The 23,428-nt window shown below is 51.2% G+C and overlaps 3 protein-coding genes across 4 annotated transcripts in view; 2 read left to right on the top strand and 1 right to left on the bottom strand.

Moving 5' to 3' along the window:
* Positions 1-481: 481 nt before the first annotated feature.
* Positions 482-3,775, top strand: Il25 (interleukin 25). The gene is made up of 3 exons (XM_005370503.2): positions 482-490; positions 662-897; positions 2,854-3,775. The coding sequence occupies exons 1-3, from the start codon at positions 482-484 to the stop codon at positions 3,107-3,109; spliced, it is 501 nt and encodes a 166-aa protein (XP_005370560.1). The 3' UTR covers positions 3,110-3,775.
* Positions 3,776-4,026: 251 nt separating this feature from the next.
* Cmtm5 (CKLF like MARVEL transmembrane domain containing 5) lies at positions 4,027-6,510 on the top strand. 2 transcript variants are annotated; one of them, XM_005370463.3, is made up of 5 exons: positions 4,029-4,464; positions 5,231-5,383; positions 5,826-5,918; positions 6,094-6,178; positions 6,273-6,510. In XM_005370463.3, the coding sequence occupies exons 1-5, from the start codon at positions 4,339-4,341 to the stop codon at positions 6,284-6,286; spliced, it is 471 nt and encodes a 156-aa protein (XP_005370520.1). In that variant the 5' UTR covers positions 4,029-4,338; the 3' UTR covers positions 6,287-6,510. The 2 variants fall into 2 exon arrangements, with proteins under 2 accessions (XP_013210357.1, XP_005370520.1); XM_013354903.2 differs by lacking the exon at positions 5,826-5,918 and having other exon boundaries at positions 4,027-4,464; positions 6,273-6,504.
* Positions 6,511-8,881: 2,371 nt separating this feature from the next.
* Positions 8,882-23,428, bottom strand: part of LOC101997238 (myosin-6) — a 24,403-nt gene continuing 9,856 nt past the window's right edge. The window contains exons 16-35 of the mRNA XM_026777657.1: positions 23,307-23,428; positions 21,810-22,065; positions 21,312-21,554; positions 20,961-21,137; positions 20,553-20,698; positions 20,232-20,322; positions 18,389-18,778; positions 18,047-18,173; positions 17,790-17,908; positions 16,280-16,476; positions 15,651-15,834; positions 15,340-15,505; positions 15,116-15,240; positions 14,052-14,360; positions 13,470-13,673; positions 11,923-12,048; positions 11,542-11,817; positions 10,150-10,245; positions 9,301-9,435; positions 8,882-8,957 (exon numbers count right to left, since the gene is read on the bottom strand). Of these exons, the coding sequence (XP_026633458.1) occupies positions 8,934-8,957; positions 9,301-9,435; positions 10,150-10,245; positions 11,542-11,817; positions 11,923-12,048; positions 13,470-13,673; positions 14,052-14,360; positions 15,116-15,240; positions 15,340-15,505; positions 15,651-15,834; positions 16,280-16,476; positions 17,790-17,908; positions 18,047-18,173; positions 18,389-18,778; positions 20,232-20,322; positions 20,553-20,698; positions 20,961-21,137; positions 21,312-21,554; positions 21,810-22,065; positions 23,307-23,428 (3,513 nt within the window). The 3' untranslated portion in view covers positions 8,882-8,933. The remainder of the gene's footprint in view (positions 8,958-9,300; positions 9,436-10,149; positions 10,246-11,541; positions 11,818-11,922; positions 12,049-13,469; positions 13,674-14,051; positions 14,361-15,115; positions 15,241-15,339; positions 15,506-15,650; positions 15,835-16,279; positions 16,477-17,789; positions 17,909-18,046; positions 18,174-18,388; positions 18,779-20,231; positions 20,323-20,552; positions 20,699-20,960; positions 21,138-21,311; positions 21,555-21,809; positions 22,066-23,306) is intronic.

Genomic DNA, 23,428 nt, shown 5'->3' with positions numbered 1-23,428 from the left:
AAGTGGTGCCCCTGGAAGGAAGACCAGACGACCTTCTTTAATTTGAGGCAATAAACCAACCAGGGAAATTCCCATGATGCCAGTTCACAGAGACAGAGACAGAGTTGCAGATGCTCTTACTACGACCCCCGCCCGGAAAGTGGTAAGGAACAGTTTACCCAATGGGCTGCCAGGCTGATAATGACAGCTATTACAACTTCCATGAGGGTAACATTTAAACACCTTTTGGCAACACTTCCAGGTCTTATGTTATTGTTGGGTGGTTTTTCCTTTTTCCTTTTTTTTTTTTCTTTTTGGTTTTCTTTTTTTTTTTTTAATCTCAGGTCACTCCCTCCAAAAGATAGTGGAAATAAATTTGAATAAACAAAACAGGTTTGCTGAAAATAAAACCAGGGCACCTCCACTGCTCCAGTCAGCCTGCTTCCAGAAGGCCTGCCAGGCGGGATAGTACCTGTGGCTGAGTGAGTGAGCCGTGTCCAGCATGTACCAGGTGAGTGGCCCCGGTGTCTGCGGCGGATTGGCTGAGAGGGAAAGGAGCAGGGATGGTACTGAGTGTGCAGGCAGGCTGAGCGGCCAGGTTTCTGGTCTCAGGGAGCTGCCAGGGGAGACTCATGTGTGACGGGGACCTGAGAGTAGCTTCCTCACTGGCCTTTGCTTCTAGGTTGCTGCTTTCTTGGCTGTGATCGTGGGAACCCACACGGCCAGTTTGCACACCCAGAGTGACTGCAGTCATTGGCCCAGCTGCTGCCCCAGCAAAGAACAAGACTCCACTCCGGAGTTGCTGACATGGAACACTGCCTCTGTATCTCTCCCAGAGCTTAAACATCACACACAATCCTGCAGGGCCAGCAGTGATGGGCCCCTCAACACCAGGGCCATCTCTCCTTGGAGCTATGAGTGAGTCTACTGTTTCCCTCCCGGGTGTATTCATGTGTCCTCCAGGGAATTTGACCTATCAGCCTCTTTTAAATGTAAGGACCAGAGAAGTTGGGAGTTACACAGGCCTGAATTTGAGTCTCAGCTCTGTTCTCATTGCATTATGTTGGGTGATGTTTCCAAGTTCAGGCTGGCTTCCCTCCTTCTCCCTAGATTACATTCTAGAGGCTAGTATATAGATCAAACAAAACAGTGTACGTAAAACCCATATTTGTGTTGATTCCGTTTCTTGTCTGGTCTCTCCCATAACTCCTATTCTTCTAACTAAAGTGTTAATAAGTGTCAGGCTGTCATATGTGATGCAGACACAAAGCACCACCGTGTCAAATGCTGTCACTCGGCTCCTGTGAGGCAGGTGGGTGGCTAGATCTCAGGCTTCTTATCTCTAATCAAAATCATTGTTCTCTTGGTCTTCTACATAGTGTGTCATGTAAATATGATAATTATCTGATAATTCTCTACTTGTACCATGATATGAAATTGGGGCAGAGAAACAAAGTATTGCAAATTAGGGTTTTAGGGGTCCTAGGCCTATTTCTGCGGGTCTGTTTCTTCCCAGGGTTCTGTGCTCTCGTTCCCCACGTGTCTCTGTTGCCTAGCCTGTCCTTTGAGGGGCATAGAGACGTTCCCTCGTATAGGGAGCGGGTCAGCTCTGATATTATGTCTAAGATACCACTTCATAATACTTTGGAGTAGTCTCAGAGGCTGCCTGGAAGATGTGTCTATAGTGGTGGGCTCAGCTTACCATCCTCTTCTCTGAGAAGCAGTGAGCCCTGATTCCCTCTTAGCAGACCATTTCCAACCTAAGCTCTATACACTTGTCTCACAAGCTGCTGCGCAGCAAAAAAGTGATGGTATCAAGTGTGTTTGAGAAAGTCGGCACAGCCTTTAGAGTGGTCTCCATGCATTAACCTCAGTAAGAAATCTACAAGAATAGACCATCAGTTGTTCCCGAGCTTTGATTGCAAAAGCATTAAAAACAAACAAATAGCAAGAAAACCCCCAGGGTGTTTACTATGGACCCTGCTTTGGGAAGCATTTGCAGTAGCTGGACCCTAGTCTCGCCAGGGCTTGTATGGGAAATGGTTCTACCAGATTGGGGCTTCCTGTTAGGCTGCTGGACACAATACTTTTTATGTCTTCTTTTTAGTAGTTGGGTTCTTTTATTTTGTTTTGGTCTGTTTTTGCTTTTTTTGTTGCCACAAATCCTTTCTGAAGAGGTAAAAAAAATTCTTGCCCATGTCTAAAATGGGCTTGTAATATCTGCTTGGACAATATCTGGAAGGGTAGACATGAAGCAGCTCTCCCTGGGGAGTAAGACCAGTGCTTTGGAAATGGCCAGTGTTGGTTATATATCCGTTTATGCTTGACTGTCAGGCTGTTGGGGGTTTTTGTTTGTTTGTTTTGTGACACGGTCTCATTCAGTAGCCCTGATGGCCTGGAGCTCGCTATATGACACATGCTAGCCTCAAACTCATGGCACTCTTTGCCCCACCTCTCAAGTGCCAGGATTATAGGCATGTGCCACCATACTAGTTACATACCAGTTTTTAGTTTTGTAATAATTATAATTTTAAAACCCCACAAAAGCATACAATACCTTACTGAGAAGCCTCGTGCCTATCAGAGAGATGCAGAGCTGGTCTGGCAGAAGGCTACTCACCTTCCTGGCCTCTGAAAGAAGCTACTATGGCTAGGGCCTGGCATTCAGTGCCACTGGGAAAGCCACTCTTCAGTCCCCTACCTATACTATAGTTGGAGACAATAAATCTCAGAGAGGAGGGGGTGCATTTAAAGTGATACAGTATCGAATGCCAGACCAGATTTAAAAAGCCAAGTCCACAGCCACACCCTTTTCTCCTTCCAACTTCTCCAGCCCACCTGTCCCTCTGGAACTCATCAGCTCTCTTCCCCCAGGTTGGACAGGGACTTGAACCGGGTGCCCCAGGACCTGTACCACGCGCGCTGCCTGTGCCCACACTGTGTCAGCCTGCAGACAGGCTCCCACATGGACAAAAAGGGCAACTCGGTACCAATCTACCACAACCAGACGGTCTTCTACCGGCGGCCATGCCACGGACAGCAAGGTTGCCATCATGGCTACTGTCTGGAGCGTAAGCTCTACCGCGTCTCCTTAGCTTGTGTGTGTGTGCGGCCCCTTGTAAGCTCTTAGTCACGCTTGCCACCTACCTGAGGCTGATGTCTTGCCGCAGCGGGCCGGGGTACCTGGGCTCTCGAGCCCTCCAGAGCTCTACTGAAGCACCAGGGTCCTGGGACAAGATGGAGAACTTGGGGAGAAACCCCCTACTTTTGCACTTTCGGAAAGAACTTTCGGGAAGGAGCAGCTTAGTTTCCGTTTGTGGCTGCTGGAAGATGCTGTCATGGCCTTCCCTCTCAGAAGACTCTCTAAGGGCCTGCTGACCCCGGAAGCCACACTACTCTCTCCTCCTTCCCTCTGACTTTCCCTGCCCAGCACAGGCACTTTCTCCACATTTCCCCCTTTGCCCTTCATTTTGTTTGCTTGTGAATACTGACTCTGTAGGCAGCCAGGTGTAACTACTTTGACATGGATGATTCTGAGGAGAAAACTGTTATTAAATGTGAAGAGATTTATCCAAATAAATATCCATATTTCAAAATGGTCTCATTTGTCTTTGGCATCCATGGCCCCCAACTGGTTCCCTTTTCCTTTTCTAGTACTTTCTCCACTCCGTCACTGGCCCTGGTGTCCATCCCTGAATGTAAGAGTGGGGGTCAGACAGCTCAACATGGGGGAGAGACAGAAGCCTATTGAGGCACTGCAGTAGGCACACAGCGCCCCCTTGTCTCCCCAACAATCCGCCTTTGTCCTCTGGTCCTGGCTGTTGCAGCTTGGTCCAGCAGGGTAGTGCCTGGGCTGGGCTCCAGTTCCCACCTCCCTTAAAGGAAAAGAGAGAAAGGCCCAGCCAAGGAAGTGGGTTAAGGTTATGGGAGGGGGCATGAATGTCTTCAGGCTTTGGGTATCGGGAACTCCTTGCTCTGCCTCTGTCTCTCTCTCGCCCCCCACTCCCGCCCCAACCCCTTTGGTTTCTTTCCCATCTCTTCCTCTCCCCTCTCTCTTTCTCCAACTTAGATTGGGCTGGAGGAAGAGGAGGGTTAACCTCCTCTCCCTTCCCCCTCCCCATGCCTCCTAGAGGCCCTACAGGCCAGAGCAGAGGCACTCTGGGCAGCTAGCTGATTGAAGCCCATCTGGCGGAGCCTCCCCTGGGGACTGCCTTCTCAGAGAGTCCCGCAGCAGGGCCCAGTGTCACTTTCAGGCTCTTGAAGCACCATCTTCCTCCTGTCTGCTCCCCTAATCAGATTTCTGTTCCTTTTCCGGGGCTGTTGGGAGTCTGGTGAAGGGGAGTCTGTGCCCTGTGAGCCATGTTCAATGCTTGGGATTGCCGGGAGCGGCCCCCAGAGGAAGGAGCAGCTGCAGGGCTCCAGGGCTTCGGTGTGGACAAGAACTTCCTGTCTTCCCTCAAAGGCATCCTGCTGGAAACTGAGCTGGTAACAGCCACCTCCCCAACCTGGTGCCTCCATCTCTCCCATCCCGATCCCTGCCGCAGACCTGTGCTGGCCTCCTGTGCTCACCCCTTCACAGCCCCTTCCAGCCCCAGGCAAACCTTCTTCAACTCTGGTCTTTCTGACGTCTCTCTGGAGACAGTTACAACGCGTACCATTTGCTGCAGGACTGAAGTTAGGCGGAAAGATGGCTTTCCAGGATACTAGGGAGTGAGACGTGGGTGAGGGGTGAGGAGAGGATATCCAGGAAAGAGGCTCACTGTCTCCTGCCAACTTCTAGGAGGGTTACTTCTTGATGTGTCCAAAAGGGTAGAGTTCCTGCAGCCACGCTTTGTCTGTCAGCTGCGGCCCATGAGGTCTCCTGGTTGCTGAGCAAGATCACGGTGCTGATACGGCGCCCCTTTCCTGTCTGTCTTCTTCTGGCTGCTGTCATCTGCGTTGTCTGCCGCAGCCTGGAGTAGGGAAAGCTTTTTGGGCAGAGGTTCTGTAGCTGGCTGTGCTCTGGGTCCTATGCTCTGGGGACTCCCCTGGAGATATGCAGATTGGCCAAACAACTGGAGTTGCTGGGATTCCTGGGATGGCAGGATTGGAGGATGGAGATGCCCTTGATGATCCCTGACACCAGGGATCTTCACTGAGAATGCTTCCCTCTCAGTGAGGCTGGGTAGCAAGAGAAAAGGGGGCTCTGGGTGACTGTGGCCGGATCTGTGCCTGGGTCTCCTCAGAAAGCGCACCATACTTGGTCCCGCAGGCCCTGACCTTCGTCATCTTCATTTGCTTCACGGCCTCCATCTCTGCCTACATGGCGGCAGCGCTGCTAGAGTTCTTCATCACGCTCGCCTTCCTCTTCCTCTACGCCACCCAGTACTACCAGCGCTTCGATAGACTTAACTGGCCTTGTCTGGTGAGGAATACTGCCTCTCCCATCCCGTCCTGGTCTCTTGCTTCTCTCCAGTTGCCCAGTTTTCCTGTTGTCTCACGGCTCCCCTCCATCCCCACAGTCAAGCTGTGTGTTGACTCACGTGGTGGCCTATGTTCAACAGTGAGCTTTGGCCCATCAGAGTGCCCCTGCCAAGGAGACATACAGACTGTAGGCCAAGGCCTGCTCAGTCCTGCTCCATCTGGCTGTGCTCACTGCTGTCCCCTCTGCCTCCTGGCTGATCTAGATTAATCTGCTCCCATCCTCTGTGTAGCGCTGTGAGCTCACTCCCTTGAAAGTCTTTCACCTGTGTCCAGAGGTATCCCCGGGCAGCAATTCATTCTCTGAGGATCAGACTGGAAAAGCTCACTAGGTTGGAAAACCTGCTGGGAATGACCCCCTCCCCGCATTGCCTCTGGTTCCTCAGGACTTCCTCCGCTGTGTCAGCGCCATCATCATCTTCCTGGTGGTCTCCTTTGCTGCTGTGACCTCAAGGGAGGGGGCTGCCATTGCTGCTTTTGTGAGTCCATCCCTGCCGTGATCTGCATGACTTGTGGTTGGGGTATTGGCACACTTCTGGTGTCCAAACCAAAGCCTGAATCTGCTCATACCTCATCCCTTTACTTCTTCCTGACCCCCCTCTCCTAGTCTGACGACCTCTGCTGAGACACCCCCATTCCTTTTTCCCCCCACAGGTTTTTGGCATAATCTTGGTTTCTGTCTTTGCCTATGATGCATTCAAGATCTACCGAACTGAGCTGATGCCTAGGACAACCGAGGGTGAGTGTCTATGCCCGGCAAGAGGAGATGCTGCTATCTCCGCCCCAGATACTGTAGTTATACATGGCTTCCCTGCCTGGCTACATCTCCACAGGGGACCAGCAGTGATTCCAGGGTCACCTGGCTCGCACCACCAGACACAGGAACCACGGAGCCCAGATTTGTCATCTTTGGATTCACTGAACCTCCCAAGTGCCCATCATCTACTCTATGTCTATGGAGACGTGTGCTTGAGAAGTCCCAGGGACCTGTGAAAAGTGGCAGAGTTGTGGGGGGCTGGGCAGGCTGCTGCACCTCCAAGTCATTCCCAAATTAAAATATTCAAATCCTAATGGTGGGTCTTCTTCTTCCTTGAAAATCATACCGAGACGGCTGGGTGGTGGTGGTGGCGCACGCATTTAATCCCAGCACTCAGGAGGCAGGGGCAGGCGGATCTCTGTGAGTTCGAGACCAGCCTGGTCTACAAGAGCTAGTTCCAGGACAGGCTCCAAAGCTACAGAGAAACCCTGTCTCAAAAAAAGAAAAAGAAAAGAAAAGAAAATCATACTGAGTAAGGAAGCCAAAGAGTTCATCGTGATCCATAGGGAAGAGTGATCCAGAGAGCCAAGATCCTGGGTCGAGGGAACGAGGGTTAGATTGAAGAAAATGAAGACATATGTCAAAGACGAAACTTCATACCTAAGTCTGACACACCAGAGGAAGGTGCCACATTGCTGTCTACTGGGCTGCTTTCCTTATGCTGACAGCCCCGCACACCTGTCAGCCGTGGGCTAAGGTCCTTCTCTGGGGTTTGTGCAGAGCTCCCCCTTGTGGCATGGTGAGGGTCAGACTGGCAGACCATAGGGAAGAGGACCACCAAAGGTCTTAGGAGAAATTCCTAAAATATCAGCACTGAAGGAAAAACTCCTTGATATGAACTGGTCACACTCCCTCATTCTATATAGGAGAAAAGGGGGGCTTAGTTAGTGGGAGGTGACCTCCATTTGTAGCAGAGCTGGGTCTAGAACATCTTGACACTGAAACAGAACTGTCTTGATCTAGATACTGTCTTGAGTTCTTTTGAAGCTCCGAAAACAGGGGCCCACCCCTTTGCCAGTGGATCCACTTTCTCGGGCTGGCACTTCCTCAGGACACATTCCCTGAGTGTTTCCTGTCTACAGAGCCTATACTTGACACCAGAGATTTTGAGGTAACAGCTGGGCAAATAGGCTTGGAAAAGGGCAACTGTGTGGTCCATGACAGTCTATAGACAGTACTTCTCTGCCCAGCTGGGGAACCCATTGTGGTCCATTAAGTGGTTCCATTCCAACTGATTTCTTGTCCCCTCTCTTCAATGCTTTGTTCTTCTCTTGAAATGCCTTTTTCCCTCTAGGCTGTGGCCTCAAATCCCGCTGTGCCCTTAATCCTGAACCTGGGGGCAGTGTGGTGCCATGCTTTCCTCTGGTGACTACTCTTCCCTCGAGTAGATTTCCCCTGCCTCCTGCTTCCTGTCTTCCTATCTGTGTGTTCTGGTACCTCCTCAGGCCTGGCAGCTGCTCCGGGGAAGAAGTCAACTGGACTTTGGGTTTCCCTGGACTTAGGTTTTCTAGCTGACTGCCATGGTCAGGAGGATGGGGGTGGGAGGGGCGTAGTCCTGGAGGAGAGGAAGAAAGGCTGGGCTAAGGAAGCGGGGGATAAGAGTGTAAGTGAAAAGATGCCATAGGGGTCGGGAGAACCTTGCCCAAATGCCCTGAAGAGGGCACGGGTTTGCCTTCCAGCAGATCTTAGATCCATCCCCCAAGCAACTGTGTGTCTACTCCACGAAAGAGCTCAGGATGAAGGGGGGGGAGTGTTGGACTTGTACCAGCTCTGGATCTGAACATGCACCTATGTATGTCTGTGTGAAGGAATACAAAGTGAGGATTGTCCCTGTTTCATCTATACCCCATCCTGACTTGGGTTTAGCATCATCTGGTACTTGAGTCCTGGAATGTTCTCCTGCTGGGGCCTGGTTCACAGAGGCTAGGACTGATATTGGCGGTGGGAAGACACATCCTATGGGCTCTGGCTAAGGAGCTGAGTAGACTGGGGTCTCAGCTGTCTCCTGAGTGTCCCACAGAAGTTTCCACGCTTCTAACCTCGACAGTGCAGAGACCTTTTTGGTATCAGTGGGAAGTTCACTTTAGAAGGAACACATGGCCCGGAACAAATTTAATCTCTGCCAGCTCAGCGGTGGAGCAGTGGAGGGTGGCTTCGACCTCCACACTAAATTCTAAATTTCCATGCCTCAGTGTCTAGAGCTGGCTTGCCCTTGCAGTACCTTTGTTTTTTCTACTCTTTGAGGGGGGGTTCTGGGGTTTTTTTTTTTTGAGGTGGGGTCTCACATTGCCCAGGTTGGCTTTGAACTTGCTTTTCTAGCTGGGCTGCCTCTTGCTTCTACCTCCTACGCCCTCCTGAGAATACAGGCTTGGGTCATTGCACCCAGCTTTTGCTTCTCCTACTTTTGAACTTCTCGTGCAATTGACGATGCTGGAACCATAGCTTTGCTCCCTGGGACAGGGCTCCTCACTTCTCTTTTGGTCTCGTCTCTTCCTCCACAGATATGGAGTGCTTTTGATCCCACAGCTCATACAGAGGCTATGGCCACCCTCCTCCTGGGCCACTGAAATCCCCACCTTAGATAGACAGCTGGTAGAAAGGACAGAGGGAACAGGCAGACTCAGGTAGGTATTCGTGTTTATTGTGGGCTGGCAACAGCGAGGCTCTGCAGGCGGCATCATTCCTCGTCATGCATTTTCTGCTGAAAAGGCAATAAGAGGCATGAGGGCAAGGGCAAGATGGTGGGCGGAGGAATCCCTAGAGATTTTAGTGGCTTTTAGAAGACACCCTTGGAAAGACAGGGGTATCTCAGGGTTAAACTGAAGTCTTAGGATAGGGTTGCTTGTGGTTTAGAATACAGACTTAGGGCTGCTGTGAGTGGGGGAGTGGATTCTCAGGTTTAGGTGTCTGTGGGACCCTCAGGTTTCCTTTTTCCCTGTACTCCACATATCTAAATGCATGCAGGATATACATGTAGCTGCTCAGAGCATCATGCGTGCAGGGACATCCTGTGAGAGCATGACTAGAAATCTCGGGGAACCCACCTTGGCACCAATGTCACGGCTCTTGGCCCGCAGCTTGTTGACCTGGGACTCAGCGATGTCTGCCCTCTCCTCTGCCTCATCCAGTTCGTGCTGCGCCTTGCGGAACTTGGACAGGTTGGTGTTGGCCTGCTCCTCCTGTGTGCAGATAAAGGGGATGGGAGGATGGGGTGAGAAGAACCGTGGATCCCCAGATTCTCATGGTCCCTGTCCCTGAGCCGCTCCTCACCCAGCTCCTGCAACAACCCTCCTAGGAATGTCCTGTCTTGTACCCTCCTCAAACTGGTTCTGTGCTTAAGATTCTTCATGGCCACCCACTGCCTGCTGCAGTAGATCCTTCACGGCCACCTACTGCCTGCAATGAACCAACCCATGCTGCCTGGCGTACCTGCTCAGAATCCAGATTCACTACATCTATTCCAGTTGTGCCTCAGATAGATGCCTGCAGACTTGGGGGATTTCTTCACGGCAGGGCTCATCCACACAGCACCCACCATTTCTGCCCAGCCAGATCTCTTCTCTTTTGCTCTGTGTCTAATTAGTTCCCTTCCAGTCCCAGTTCCAACTCGTGGCCCTCTCCTGTCCTCAGCGGCACCTGCTCCTGTTCTGTCCCTACTCCTCACTTGGCCTGACATAAGTGGGCTCTAAGCAACGAGTGGACAGACACAGGGCTCATACAGCACTGAGTTTTGAACTTGGGGTACCAGATACAGCTCTGATTATACTAGACATGCAGGATGAATGCCTGGCCTGAAGGCCAGAACAGAACCCCGTCTAGGCCCCACCGTGGCAGATACTGGCTCTCACTAGTAGGTGTGTTGATAAAAGAGGGAGAGAAAACTATCAACTCACCGCCTCCTCAGCCTGGCGCTTGTACGCCTTCACCTTCAGCTGCAGCTTGTCCACCAGGTCCTGCAGCCGCATCAAGTTCTTCTTGTCTTCCTCTGTCTGAAGGTGGATGGGAGGGAAAAGCCAGTTTTGGGAGAGAGGAGCAAGTGCAATCATCATTTCCTCCTCCCTCGTTCTCTTCTGCTCCTCAGGCCTCAGCTGCTTCTCCCTCCAGTGGCTGTCAAGGGGTGCTGTCTCTCTTTGTACATCCAAGAGAATTTTAGTCGGGGACCCACAAATTAATGAGTGTTGGGGTACTGTGAGTGGGTGGAGGTTCTGAGGTTCTCAGAGCCACAGGGAACTTCTTAATGTGGACATATGGAGGGACAGGGTCTGCTGGCCTCCATCTGGTGAATGGAGGGCCCCTTACAGCAACACGGGTACTTTTGGCCAGTGGTTCTAAGGTGACCAGAAGAGGAGTGGTAAAGAAAGCAAAAGAAAAGCTGGTGTCATCGTTGTCTAGATTATTCTAATTAACAAGCCAGAATCTGGGCAGCAAGGCCAGTGGCTCCGATGACCTTTAGATAGTCCTGTCTCCATGTCATTTGATGCTCTAGGATACCACTGTACATTTGTCCCTGTGCCTTTGTATCCACTCTTTATTTATTTATTTTTTTAAAAAACATTTATTTATTTATTATGTATACAATATTCTGTCTGTGTGTATGCCTGCAGCCCAGAAGAGGGCACCAGACCCCATCACAGATGATTGTGAGCCACCATATGGTTGCTGGGATTTGAACTCAGGACCTTTGGAAGAGCAGACAATGCTCTTAACCTCTGAGCCATCTCTCCAGCTCCTGTATCCACTCTTTAAATGGACCAATTTACCCATCTCCTTAACATTCTCTTCCCAGAAATTGAGACTAGCAAGTCACCGGCCAATGTCAGCTGTACAACTGGAGTTCTCAGACACTCTGAGAGGGTGCTCTAAGACCTTGGCTTCCCTTAGCTGTCCCAGTAGTTCCACAGGGGATCTGTTTTCTCCCATGAACTGACTCTTGTTCTTAAAGTGCCATATGGCATTTCTTTGTGTCTGGCTGGCAGAGGGTAGAACAATTTTCTGGACTATTGTGAAACTTCATTGTAGGGCTTTGAAATACCAAAAAAAAAAAAAACCTAAGAAATTTTAAATGAAATAGTTTGGGAAAAATAGGAGTCTCTATTCACACAAAAATTCCTGGGTTCAAGCTGAACTGCCTCCAGAAACCGTCAGAGAAACTGCCGAGTGCACCTAGAGGTGCGGGTGAGAAGTGGTGCCTAGCCTTAGTGAGGGATAGCACAGCCTAGAAGGGCCCTTTCTGAGCCCAGAGGTGGGCTAGGAAAGCCTTTGCTGTCCTGACGTGTTCTCCCAACCTGGTAGGTGAGCTCCTTGATGCGCCGCTCGCTCTTCCTCATGCCCTTCACCGACTCTGCATTGCGCTTCTGCTCAGCCTCCAGTTCGTTCTCCAGCTCCCGGACCCGGGCCTCCAGCTTCTGCAGCTGCTTCTTGCCACCCTTGAGAGCGATCTGCTCGGCTTCGTCCAGCCGGTGCTGCAGGTCCTTGATGGTCTGCTCCATGTTCTTCTTCATGCGCTCCAGGTGGGCGCTGGTGTCCTGCTCCTTCTTCAGCTCTTCCGCCATCATGGCGGCCTGTGCATGGGAGGGGGGCATGTGGTCTGTTCAGGTCCTCGTGGGCTCACTGAGCAGGCTGGGGAGATGCTGGCCTGGGGTGGGTAGGCAGGGCAGAGGACTCACGTCTGTGATGGCCTTCTTGGCCTTCTCCTCTGCGTTCCTACACTCTTGCACTGCCTCTTCCACCTCAGACTGGAGCTGGGTCAGGTCTGACTCCATCTTCTTCTTCTGGTTGATGAGGCTGGTGTTCTAGATATGAATAGAGAAAAGTATCAGATACACGCTTTATTGCTTGGTTCCATATTTTTTCAGAGAAAACTAGAAGGTGTCATTGGAAGAAGAAAGGGAGGAGGAGGAGGCTACAGCAGCAATAGACGTCCATCTAAGGCTGGGGAGATGGCTCAGTCAGTGAAGTACCTGCCACACAGACATGACCTAAGTTCAGATCCCAGAAGCCGTGTGAAAGCTGATGTGGCAGCTGCGCACATCTGGAAATACAACGGAGCACATCTGTGAACGCAGCAGTGCACATCTGTAATCACAGCGGTGCACATCTGGAAACCCAGTGCCAGGGGGTTAGAGGCAGATGATGCTCATCAACTGGTCTAGCCAATTGGTGAGCTCCACACTCAGGTCTCCCTTCTCTCAAGAGAGAAGAAGATGCCCAGGGTCAACCTTTGACCTCTACACACATGCACACTTATATGCACATGTACCGTGCACATACATGTACATATACAAATAAAAGTCAAACAAGCTTAGCTTTCAGGATATTCCTTACTTTCCCTTCCTCAGGAGAATGAATATGGTCCAGGGAATTACTCAGCTCTGAAGAAAGGCTCCAGGCTCCAAGGTCTGGAGTTTCACCATTGAGCGCTTTAGTAATACATGTTTGTGTATGGAACAGGGTAGTGCTCCAGGGGAAATGGGAAGATTTTAAGGAACAATAACTAGAGATGATTATGATTAGAGGAGTGTGTACTTGACTAAAGGAGAGGGTACAGTCAGGGGATGGTGTCACTTACACATGTGCTAAATTATGGAACAAAATCACACAAAGCACCGCAATAGTGTGCCACACTCGTACTGAGTAGTGCCGGATACAGTGGGGGTTTATAAAGTGCTGTCCTCTGCACAGTCAAGAAGATGTAGTCATGGTTCTTAAAAATGTTTTTTAAAGTCCCGGTGTGTGTGTGTGTGTGTGTGTGCGCGCGCGCGCGCGCACATATGAGTCCGGGTGCCCACAGAGGACAAAACATCAGATCTTCTGGGGTCAGAGTTATAGGACATTGTGGGACACCTGATTTGGGAGCTGGGGACCAAATTTAGGTCTTGCAAAAGAGCGGTAAACACACTTAACTGCTGAGCCATCTCTCCAGCCCCAGTTACTTCTTTAAACTCCCAAGCTCCCATCTTTACAGATCAAGCTGGAGGCTGCCCTTTAGGTCAAGACTATCAGATGACAAAATGGAGTCTATGGTCCCCAGATTTGTGACTTGGTCATGACGTACTTAGCTTCTGAGTCTATTGCTCTTTCTCAAGATAACAGTTCTCCCCAGATGAGAGTGGACCCAAGAAGTAAGATACTTTGCAATCCTGCTTGACTTGTTCTAAAATTATCCTGAGTTCTGACACTCATTGGTTACTGCACAGGGACCCTACTTAGTCACCTGGGAGTGCAGCAGCTGCACCCGCTCACTGGTCTCAATCAGCTCCTGCTCCGCCAGCTTCCGAGACCGCTCTGTCTGCTCCACCACAGCCCGCAACTCCTCCAGCTCGGCCTGCAGCAGGTTGTTGCGCCGCTCCACGATGGCAATGTTCTCTTTCAGGTCGTCGTTGGCATGGACAGCATCATCCAATTGGAGCTGGGTATCCTATGGGGAAAGTATGATGGGAAAGGGCATAGATCATATGCCATCAAAACCTCCCATTTTGGGTCTGGCACACCCTACCCCATCCCATCCAACAGCCTCTTGTCAATAGGAAGGTAAGCACCTATCTTATTGTTTATTCTCTGGTCCTGAGGCTCTGGTCCAGGAGGTAGGTGGCTCCTACCTTCTCATATTTGTTAACCCAGTTATTCCCTGTCCTTAACTACCTCCCATTCAAGTGTTAACCAGGCCCAGCCCTGCTTAGCTTCCAAGATCGGACAAGACTGGGATAAAATGTTTTGGTTGTAGACCTTTTAGCATCTTTCTGGGCACTTCACACACTCTGATTCGCTACCTTCTGAGAGCCCTGGCTCCTGTTACCTTCAAGTGGGCCTGAGCATTCTTCAGGTGCTTCTGGGACTCTGAGGCTATTCTATTGGCCTGGCTGAGCTGAATCTCCATCTCGTTGAGGTCGCCCTCCATCTTCTTCTTCACCCGCAGGGCCTCATTGCGGCTGCGCGTCTCTGCATCCAGGGAGGTCTGCAGGGAGTCCACCACCCGCAGGTGGTTGCGCTTGGCCTGCTCCATCTCCTCATCCTTCTCTGCCAGTTTCCGTTCGATCTCTGCCTTGATCTGGTTGAACTCAAGCTGGGCGCGGAGGATCTTGCCCTCCTCGTGCTCCAGGGAGGCCTGGAAAGGGAAGAAGAGTTGAAGATGGGTAATCAGGGCTGAATTAGGTTGGGTGTTGGGATGAGAGGATGACAGACTTTAACCAGGACTGAGACCAAGAAAGAAGCTGTGGTGATAGGCCCTGTACCCAGACTGCGATGGGAGAGGAAATGCTGGACCCCTAGAGCCTCCTAACTCCTGGACCGTCCTCTGAAAAGGAAAGAATCTGACTTCTCAGTCACCAGACCTTTGGGACTAACATAGCAGGAGTCCTGACCCGCCAAAATAAAATCATAGAAAAGGTTGAAGTTTCCATAGCCCTGTGGCTTTGTAGAAAAGCACAGTTACAATGGCTAATATTATAACAAATCCTTGACTGTGTTATCTTGCTCCATCTTCATAATAATCATACACACAGTCTTATGAGGTGTATATATTAATTCCACTTTACCAACGAGGACAGCAAGGCACACAGTCTCATGCCAGGGTTCAAACCCAGGTCATTTGGCTCTGGGGCCTGAGTTCCTCCCCAGCTGTTTGAGCTGTCATTATGATGGCCAGATTCCAACTGGGAAGCAAACCTTCTGCCCTAAAATCAGACCGTGGCATTGTACAGGGTGAAGACCTTAGCTTTGGAGGCAGTAAATGGTCACTGAGTACGTGATCTTCTACTAAGAACGGGAGCCAAGAGACTTTTGCCTTTGGATCAGGGTGACTCCTGTAAGGTAGGACACAATGGGACAGACTGGAGGGTGCAGGGAGAGCCAGCCCTTTACCTCAGCCTCCTCCAGGGCCGACTGCAGCTCCATCTTCTCCACCTCCAGCTGCTTGCGGACCTTCTCCAGCTCATGAACGTTTTTCCCCCCTTCTCCCAGCTGCTCAGTCAGGTCTGAGATCTCCTCTAAGGATCAGAGGACCAGAAAGATCAATATTGGGGTCTGTGCGATCACACTTGGTCCTCCCCTGCCCTTGTGGCCCTTCCCGCCCCTCAGCCACACACCCTGGAGGTTCTTGTTCTCCCTCTTGAAGGTCTCCAGGTGCTCCAGGGACTCCTCGTAGGCATTCTTGAGCTTGAACAGCTCTGTGCTCAGGGAGCGCGCCTCCTTCTGGGACGACTCCAGCTCTGACTGCGACTCCTCATACTTCTGCTTCCACTCTGCCAGGATCTGCAGGGCAGGGGCACGCGGTCCAGAGCTGCCCCAGGCCCCTCCCCTGCCTCCAAGGAGAATGCTCTGGCCTTGAGCTGGCACTGCCCCCACCAGCCCCGTGCACGTGCACGCTGCACTGCCCGCAGCCCCGCCGTGAGCCTACCTTGTCGAAGTTCCTCTGCTTCTTGTCCAGGGCTGCGGCGGCGGCATTGGAGCGTTCCACATCCACCATCAGGTCCTCGATCTCATTCTGCAGCCTGTGCTTGGTCTTCTCCAGGGAGGAGCACTTGGCATTGACGGCCTCCACTGCCTCCTCTGCATCCTGAAGCCTCTGGGCCAGCTTCTTCCTGTCCAGGGGAAGTAGGAAGGGTGGCAGGGAAGAAAGGGATGGGGAAAATGGAGGAGGTAGATTTGGACAAGAGAAGAACATGTGAGCCTTCCAAAAGACTCTCCTTGACAACCCAGAAGCATTCAGAAAAGCCCGAGGACAGGTTGAGCACTTAGCAGGCAGATCTTGGTAGCTGAACATAAAGACTTAGACACCTGTAAAGACTGCATTCTTGGCTGCAGCCGCCTTCCCTACAGCACCCTACCCCAGGTGGGAGCACTCAGCCCTCAGACAAACCTTTTGTTCGTCTTATATTCGGATGAGAAACATAACGCGAGCAAAAAGCTTCCCTGAGAGGAGCAGGAGGTGGGGCTGGGGCAGGGCCCTCCTGCACAGCCACATGCTAAGAGTCCCCTATGTGGGGCCTACTGAGCATCCGCCAGGGCTGGCTGCCCAGGACTCACTTGGCTTCCTCCAGCTCCTCCGTCCTCTGGATGGCGTCCGTCTCATACTTGGTCCTCCACTGGGCCACCTCTGAGTTGGCCTTGGACAGGACACGCTGTAGCTCAGCCTTGGCTTCTGTCTCCTCCTCATACTGTTCCCGCAGCAGGTCACAGTCATGCCGGGCTGACTGCAGGGCATGGGCCAGGGCATTCTTGGCCTGGGAAGAGGTGGGCATCAAGGGAGTGGATCAACTTTTTCCATAAAGTTACCCCTGGCATACCTTTACCGCAGTCTCAACATGCTCCCTTGGCCACATCTACTTCCAAGTCTCCGGTGAACCTGGAGTGGCTTCCTGAGCTAGAATGATCCTATAGAGTAAAGCACGGCTGCCCTGTTTACAGAGGATGCCCTTGTGCCCGCCTCCCATTGTTCCTGTGCCCGCTGCCCAGTGCTCCTTGTGCCCGCCTCCCATTGCTCCTGTGCCCGCTGCCCAGTGCTCCATGTAGCAGGTCTTGTTATCCATTGCCTTTACAGGGACATCCAGGGACATCAGGATATTTCTACGATCACCACACTATAAGAGGTACATCAGTAGGGATGTGGGGTTTTGTGGGGAGGATGTTGGGTGTTTCTGCAAGAATATGGTGGCCCAAAGTCAACCTTGTCATTTCAGACACTGTCCACCAGTTTTTGAGACAAAGTCTGTCACTGAGACCTAAGGATCACCAGTTTGACTGGACTGGCGGGCAGTCAGTTCTAGGAAGCCTCCCTGTCTCTGCCTCCTCAGTGCTGGGATTACAAGTGTGGTGCCATGCCCAGCTTTTTACATAGGTGTTGGGGACTGAACTCGAGCCCAACCATCTCCATGCTTGTGTGGCAAGTACTTTACTGACTAGGCTGCGGCTCTGGCCCTGGCATATTTGAGAACTCACGCTCTTGTCTCTCTCTCACGAATAGTGCTGTGCTAGGCAAAGACTCCAGCTTACTTCCTTCTCCAGTCTTCAGATTGCTCTCATAAGCCGAGGACCCTTTTGTGCAGGCCCTGCACCGCATATCTGCACCCAAGAAGGCCAAAACCTGTCTCCTTAGATCAGTGATTCTCAACCTTCCTAACGCTGTGATCCTTTAACGCAGTTCCTCATGCTGTGGTGACCCCGACCATAAAATTATTTTTCCTGCTTCAGAACTGTGATTTTGCCACTGTTATGACTGTAACATAAATATCTGATATGCAACCCCAGTGGAAAGGTCCTTTGATCCCCAAAGGAGCTGTGATCCACAGGTTGTAAACCACTGCCTTAGATTACTTCCTCCGTGCCTCTTCACCCCATACCCCACCCCAGCGCGGCACCCCAAAGGGTACATCTCAGTCTGGGGAACAGATTTAAAGGACACTTAGGAAAGGCTGGGCTATTATTTCTTTTTATAATTTATAGAGAATTGTGGACCAGATAAGACTCTCTCTTAGGGAAGAAAGAGATGCAGACTCAATGCACTTTATGCTTGGGCCAGGTGGAGTCCAGGCCTCACCTTGACCTCTTCCTCCAGCTGCCTCTTGAGATCCTCCAGTTGCTGGGTATAGGTGAGCTTGCCTCGAGTCAGCTGGGAAATCAGCGCCTCCTTCTCATCCAGCTGCCGGGACAGCTCCCCTGGGGAGGCACCAAGGTATCTTCAACCCCCTTCCCACCCTCAACCGTAGGTCCCATGCTCTGGAGACATCGCGGGCGAGTGAGAGGCATGTGCACCCAAGGTTGGGGTGGATCATAGAGCTCCAGCCCCCGTCTCACCGTTCTCTGTCTGCAGCTTGGCCCGCTGGCTGGTGAGGTCGGTGACGGAACGCTGAGTCTCCTCAGCCTTGCTCCGGTGCTCATTCATCTGGTCTTCCAAGGTCCGGCACATCTTCTCGAGGTTAGCCTGAGAGGGGAAAGAGTTCCACAGTAGGTGCAGGAAGGGAGTGAAATGGAGTAAGGCTACAATCAGAGAAGAAATGAAGAGTGATCCGTGGAAGGAAGGAGGCAAGCAGAGAACAACTTAGGGGAAGGAAGGAGGAAAAAGAGCGACGGAGGAAGACAAAGCAACTGGAGGCCAATGGAGGGAACCAGAGGAGGGGGGCGGCTGAGAGGGCCCACCTTGGCCTTGATGATCTGCTCCATGTTGGAGGTGACATCGTCCAGCTCCAGCTTGAACTCACTCTTCTCCTTCTCCAGCTTCTGCTTCACACGCTGCAGGTTGTCGATCTGCTCCCCCAGCTCGGCCACGCTGTCCGCGTGCTTCTTACGCAGGGCCGCAGCTGTGGCTTCGTGCTGCAGGGTGGCCTCCTCCAGGTCCCTCCGCATCTTCTGGAACTCGGCCTCCCGCTTCTTGTTCATCTCTATCTGCACAGATGTGGCCCCACCGGCCTCCTCCAGCCGCTCACTGATCTCCTCCAGTTCACGGGACAGGTCCGAGCGCAGCTTCTCCACCTTGGCCCTGGCTGTGCGCTCTGCCTCCAGTTCCTCCTCCAGCTCTTCGATGCGTGCCTAGTCAGGGACACAGAGGTTCAGAACAGACCTTGGACCCCTCCATTGAGGTCCCCATTCCAGAGCTCTGAGAGACTCCCAGGTACTAGGTCTCTAGCTCTGGTTTTCAGCCATTGGGTACAGCTGGCAATGCCTAGAGACATTTTCAATCATGTGGACTTGGTGGAGGATGCTATGGCAGCTGTAAGGAAAATCAAGAGGTGTTGCTAAACACCCTAACTTGAACTGTCTATCATTAGGAATTCAGCTGATGCCAAAGTTTTGAGAATTTCCTAAAACCATCCCAGCCTCATTTTGAGCAGCTGCAGCCTAAGTGCTGAGCATCTGGGCTTGGAGGGGAATCCTGAGACCTCATGAGATTATGAACCTCGAAGAATCCACAGTTTCACCTGACTCTGCTCCACTAACCATAGTGCAGGAAAGCAAGTGTTCATGTCTTTATAAACATTTGCAGCAAGCTGTCTCGGGTGCAATCAGATACTGTTGTCGTTATCTGAGCTAACCATAAAGCCTAATCAAATGCATTCCTCACTCTCCGTGGATTCCTTAGCTATAGCCAGGCCTGAGTTCTAGCCTGATTACTGCTCCCCAAGCCAGCCATGTGCCTGCAAGGTGCCCTCTTCTCTATACCCCCACCTCGTTGTAGCCTTGTCTTGGTCTTGGCTAGAATCGGAGAGTGCCCCACTTAGCATTTTGGACTTTTGTCTCTGTAGGGAAGATCTGAGGGATCCCATTTTTGGTGTAATGGACAACTTTAATGGGCCACAGAGTGACTCCTGGGATGGGAAAGAGGGAATCTACACTTCTACTCTCAAGATGGAGAAGCTGGGACTTGATGCTCAGGGCCTACACTAAAGAGGGAGATGCTGTAGCCCAGAGCCAAGACCTGGTGAGGGTAACAACATTGCTGTCTTCAAGAGGCCAAAGATCCCGGGGATGGCTCAGTATTCTGGCTAACCTAAGAGGATGGGAGAACAAACCACTCATGAATGTGGGTGAGCCTTCATTTACAGCCTTACTGCCATAGCACAGCGAGAATATTGACTATAAGGAGGATAGGTGACTTACTCCAGGATGCCTGTGGGCTCTAGGCTTTGTTAGAGGTTGAGGTTAGTACCCAAGGACTGTGAACGAAGCAGCCTATGGGAGGGGGCTTTGTGAGGGCTTGCCTCACCCCTGTGCAGAGGGGGAGCAGAGAGGCTCAGAGGAGCCCTTCAACAGGCAGAGTGCATCTTGGGGGAAAAAAGCCCTATTTCTAGGTATGATTCTTCCCCAAACAGCTTTGCCAAGAAGATGACATATTCTTGCTCAGTTGTGGGAAGGCCAGTGTTTCTGCACCGAAGAATGCGTGGGTCTTGGGCTGCCTGGAGTCCCAGATGTTGTCTAGAACCTTAAACAGCCTTCCCAGCCTCCAGGCTCTGACTCCCTTTGGCCACACTGAGAAGAAGGTCACCTGGTTTTCCTTCAATTTCTTCTGCAGTTGAAGAGCCAGGGCCTGCTCATCCTCAATTTTACTGTTCTGCTGGTTGATGTCGAACTCTTTCCTGGAGAGAAACGGACATGGGACTGGTGATCTTTCTTTCACTGGGCCTGTTTCCTTTTATTGCTTTATGCCAGAACCCGGTCCTGGCCCTGACAGTGGAGGAGCAGCCTGGTGGCTCTCCCTTCCACTGTGCCCAGGGCAACCAAACCGGTGGAAATACTGTACATGGCACTCTGTACCATGGCTACCAGGCCAGACGCCCTGGTCCCTCCTGCCCACCACAGTTCATACTTCTTGAGTTTTTCTTCCAGCTGAAGTTTGTCATTCTCCAGGTCCATGATGCTCTCCTGGGTCAGCTTCAGGTCACCCTCCAGCTTCCGCTTGGCTCGCTCCAGGTCCATGCGCACCTTCTTCTCCTGCTCCAGGGATCCCTCCAGCTGGCAGACAGAATAAAATGAATAAATGCTGGAGAGGCCGAAACCCACAGTCTTAAAATTGAAGTCCGGTGAGGTTGGTACTCAAGCCTGCATAGAAATCCTGAAAACACAAAGGACTCAGAGATGCCTGACGAGGAACCACAGACAACGGGAAAGCCCTGGGGCTAGAGATGTTAGATACCGAGGGAAGAACTCCTCACCTATGGGTACCAACTACAAAATCTTGATCTGAGAGAAGGGGAATTTGGTTCTTGCTACTTACATCATCCACCTGCTGTTCCAGCTTGACTTTAGACTTGGTCAGAGTGTTGACCTTGTCTTCCTCAACCTGCAGGTCATCCAGGGCCTGCTGGTGGGCCTCTTGCAGAGCTTTCTTCTCCTTGGTCAGCTTGGCAATGATCTCATCCAGTCCAGCCATCTCCTCTGTCAGGTTTTTAACCTGTCTCCCAAAAGTGAATAAAAATAAATTAAAAAAAAAAAAACTAATCACATTGCTTTTAGGGTCAAAAGATGTCATCCCAGAGACACCTATAAAGATGCTACCAACTAGGCCCACACTCTGGTCTGGAAATCTTCAGGAGACCTGGGCTGACCCAGAGGAAGCTGGTCTTACCTTGTTCTCTGTGGCGTGCTTCTCTTTCTCCACCTTGGCCAGTGTCAGCTCCAGGTCATCAATGTCCTTCTTGAGCTCCGAGCACTCATCTTCCAGCTTGCGTTTCTTGGCCGTGAGCTCAGCATTCATCTCCTCCTCGTCCTCCAGCCTCTCGGTCATCTCCTTCACCTTGGCCTCCAGCTGGATCTTGTTCTTGATCAGCTGGTCGCAGCGTTCCTCTGCATCATTGAGGTTGTCTTGTTCCTGGGGGAGGAGGGAGAGAAGAAGCTAATGATTAAAGAGAAGAAAGATGCTGGGTCTTTTACAGGGTGAAGCTTCTGGATTCTCATACTCTGGAGATGAGATGGACAATAATCCAGGAGACAGAGAGAGAGCGAAGAGAAAGTATGTGGCTTCATGTGACAAGATGGTGCACTCTTGGTACAGAGAGGTGTGGAGTTGTGGGAAGTATGACCAAAGTGTGTGGTGGGGAAGTTAACAGTGGCTATGGGGCCTCACCGCCTGCACTTGGAGCTGCAGGTCGTTCTTCTCCTGCAGCAGGGACACCATCTTCTCCTCCAGCTCCTTGCGGCGAGCCTCAGACTTCTCTAGTGATTCTTTGACTCGGCCAAACTCCTCCTTCATGTTGGCCATCTCCTTCTCCGTCTCTGCACTCTTCAGCAGCGGCTTGATCTTGAAGTAGAGCTTCATCCATGGCCAGTTCTTGACCCCCATGAAGGCCCGGATGTTCCACTGGATAACTAGCAGGGCATCCCTGACGAGAAAGTGCGGAATTAGGAAGAACACTAGAAGGAAGTCTCCTCAGTCATGGTACCAGTCGCATTGGCCTCCTCCACTGTGTCATACTGAATGTCTGCTGTCTGACTTGCTTTTCTTCCCTTAGTGACTTATGCTTTTAAAGTTCACATGTATTATCTACCATGTAACTGAAGTTTAGCCATTTTTTCTGTTTTATAGTATCTCACCAAGTGGCCAGAATACTATTCAGCCACTCTCCTTTAGAGGGAAACTGAGGTCATCTCCAGGTTTCTGCTCTTAAGATTAAGACCTCCGTGAAAACTGGGGTTTTGTCTCATGGTGTACATGCGAAGGGGTTTCTCTGAGGGGTTGTATTCAGGAGTGGAATACACTCCTGAATGCATTGATTAAAAAAAGTAAAGACATTAAAGCAAGAGGGGACGAGTTAGGAAGGAGAAGGGGTCAGCAGGAGTGCTGGGGGAGGGGCAATGGGTGACTATGATCACAGTGCATTGAATATATGCATGAATTTGTCAAAAGCTTAAAAAATTAAAAGTATCTGATAGTTCAACTTCAAAGAAAAGAATAGGGCTGGTGAGATGGCCTAGCTGGCAAAGACTCTTGCTGTCAAGGCTGATGGCCTCAGTTCAGTCCCTGGAACTGACCACGGGAGAAGCAGAGAACTGACCCCTGCGAATTGTCCTCTGACCTCTGTATGCACCACGGCTCATGCACAGACACACATGCACACTTGCCACCTACACGGGCACACACATAAATAAACACATAAATGTAACACATTCTTTAAAAGAGAGAGTAAGAGCTGGTGAGTTGGCTCGGCTGGTAAAAGCTGCAGTCCTGCAGACCTGAGTTTGATCCCTTGGACCCAAATGGTAGAAAGAGAGACCCAGATCTGTGGATTGTGCCCTGACTTTCATAGATGTCACATAGAACCCCCCATAAATAGATGGGTCTATTGAAAAACTACGCATATTAAAAAGAGAATAAAATGTTTTTCAAAATCCTATACCAGTTTATACATCTACAAGTATTAGGTCAGACTTCTTTGTTAGTCCAGTGTTTGGACACATCATTGGAGCCTTTAAAACAGTAGTTCAAAATGAAAGCTTTTGGAGTGGAGCTACTTGTCCAAATCCCCAGCAAGTGGCAGAGCCAAGATCTGAACCAGATCCTCTAACTGTTTGGCACTGCTTGCCTGCCTCTCATCTGACACCCCTCCCTCCACTCCTGCCTCACCTGCGTTCTACCATCTTCTTGAACTCAATGCGCATGAGCTGGCCTCGGGACTGGGCCTGGATTCTGGTGATGATGCGGCTCAGCCTCTCATCACGCATCTCCTCCAGCAGCCCCAGCAGCCC

This window comes from Microtus ochrogaster, unplaced genomic scaffold (assembly GCF_000317375.1).
Source record: "Microtus ochrogaster isolate Prairie Vole_2 unplaced genomic scaffold, MicOch1.0 UNK80, whole genome shotgun sequence".
Classification (NCBI taxonomy): Eukaryota; Metazoa; Chordata; class Mammalia; order Rodentia; family Cricetidae; genus Microtus; species Microtus ochrogaster.
Note: the sequence above shows the minus strand (reverse complement) of the source record. Positions and strands in the feature narration are given on the sequence as shown.

Coding starts and splice junctions, on each gene's coding strand:
- Il25 (XM_005370503.2), top strand. Junction 898..2,853: donor ATCTCTCCTTGGAGCTATGA/GTGAGTCTACTG, acceptor CTCTTCCCCCAG/GTTGGACAGGGACTTGAACC.
- Cmtm5 (XM_005370463.3), top strand. CDS start 4,339: ATGTTCAATGCTTGGGATTGCCGGGAGCGGCCCCCAGAGGAAGGAGCA. Junction 5,384..5,825: donor GACTTAACTGGCCTTGTCTG/GTGAGGAATACT, acceptor CTGGTTCCTCAG/GACTTCCTCCGCTGTGTCAG. Junction 5,919..6,093: donor GGGCTGCCATTGCTGCTTTT/GTGAGTCCATCC, acceptor TTCCCCCCACAG/GTTTTTGGCATAATCTTGGT.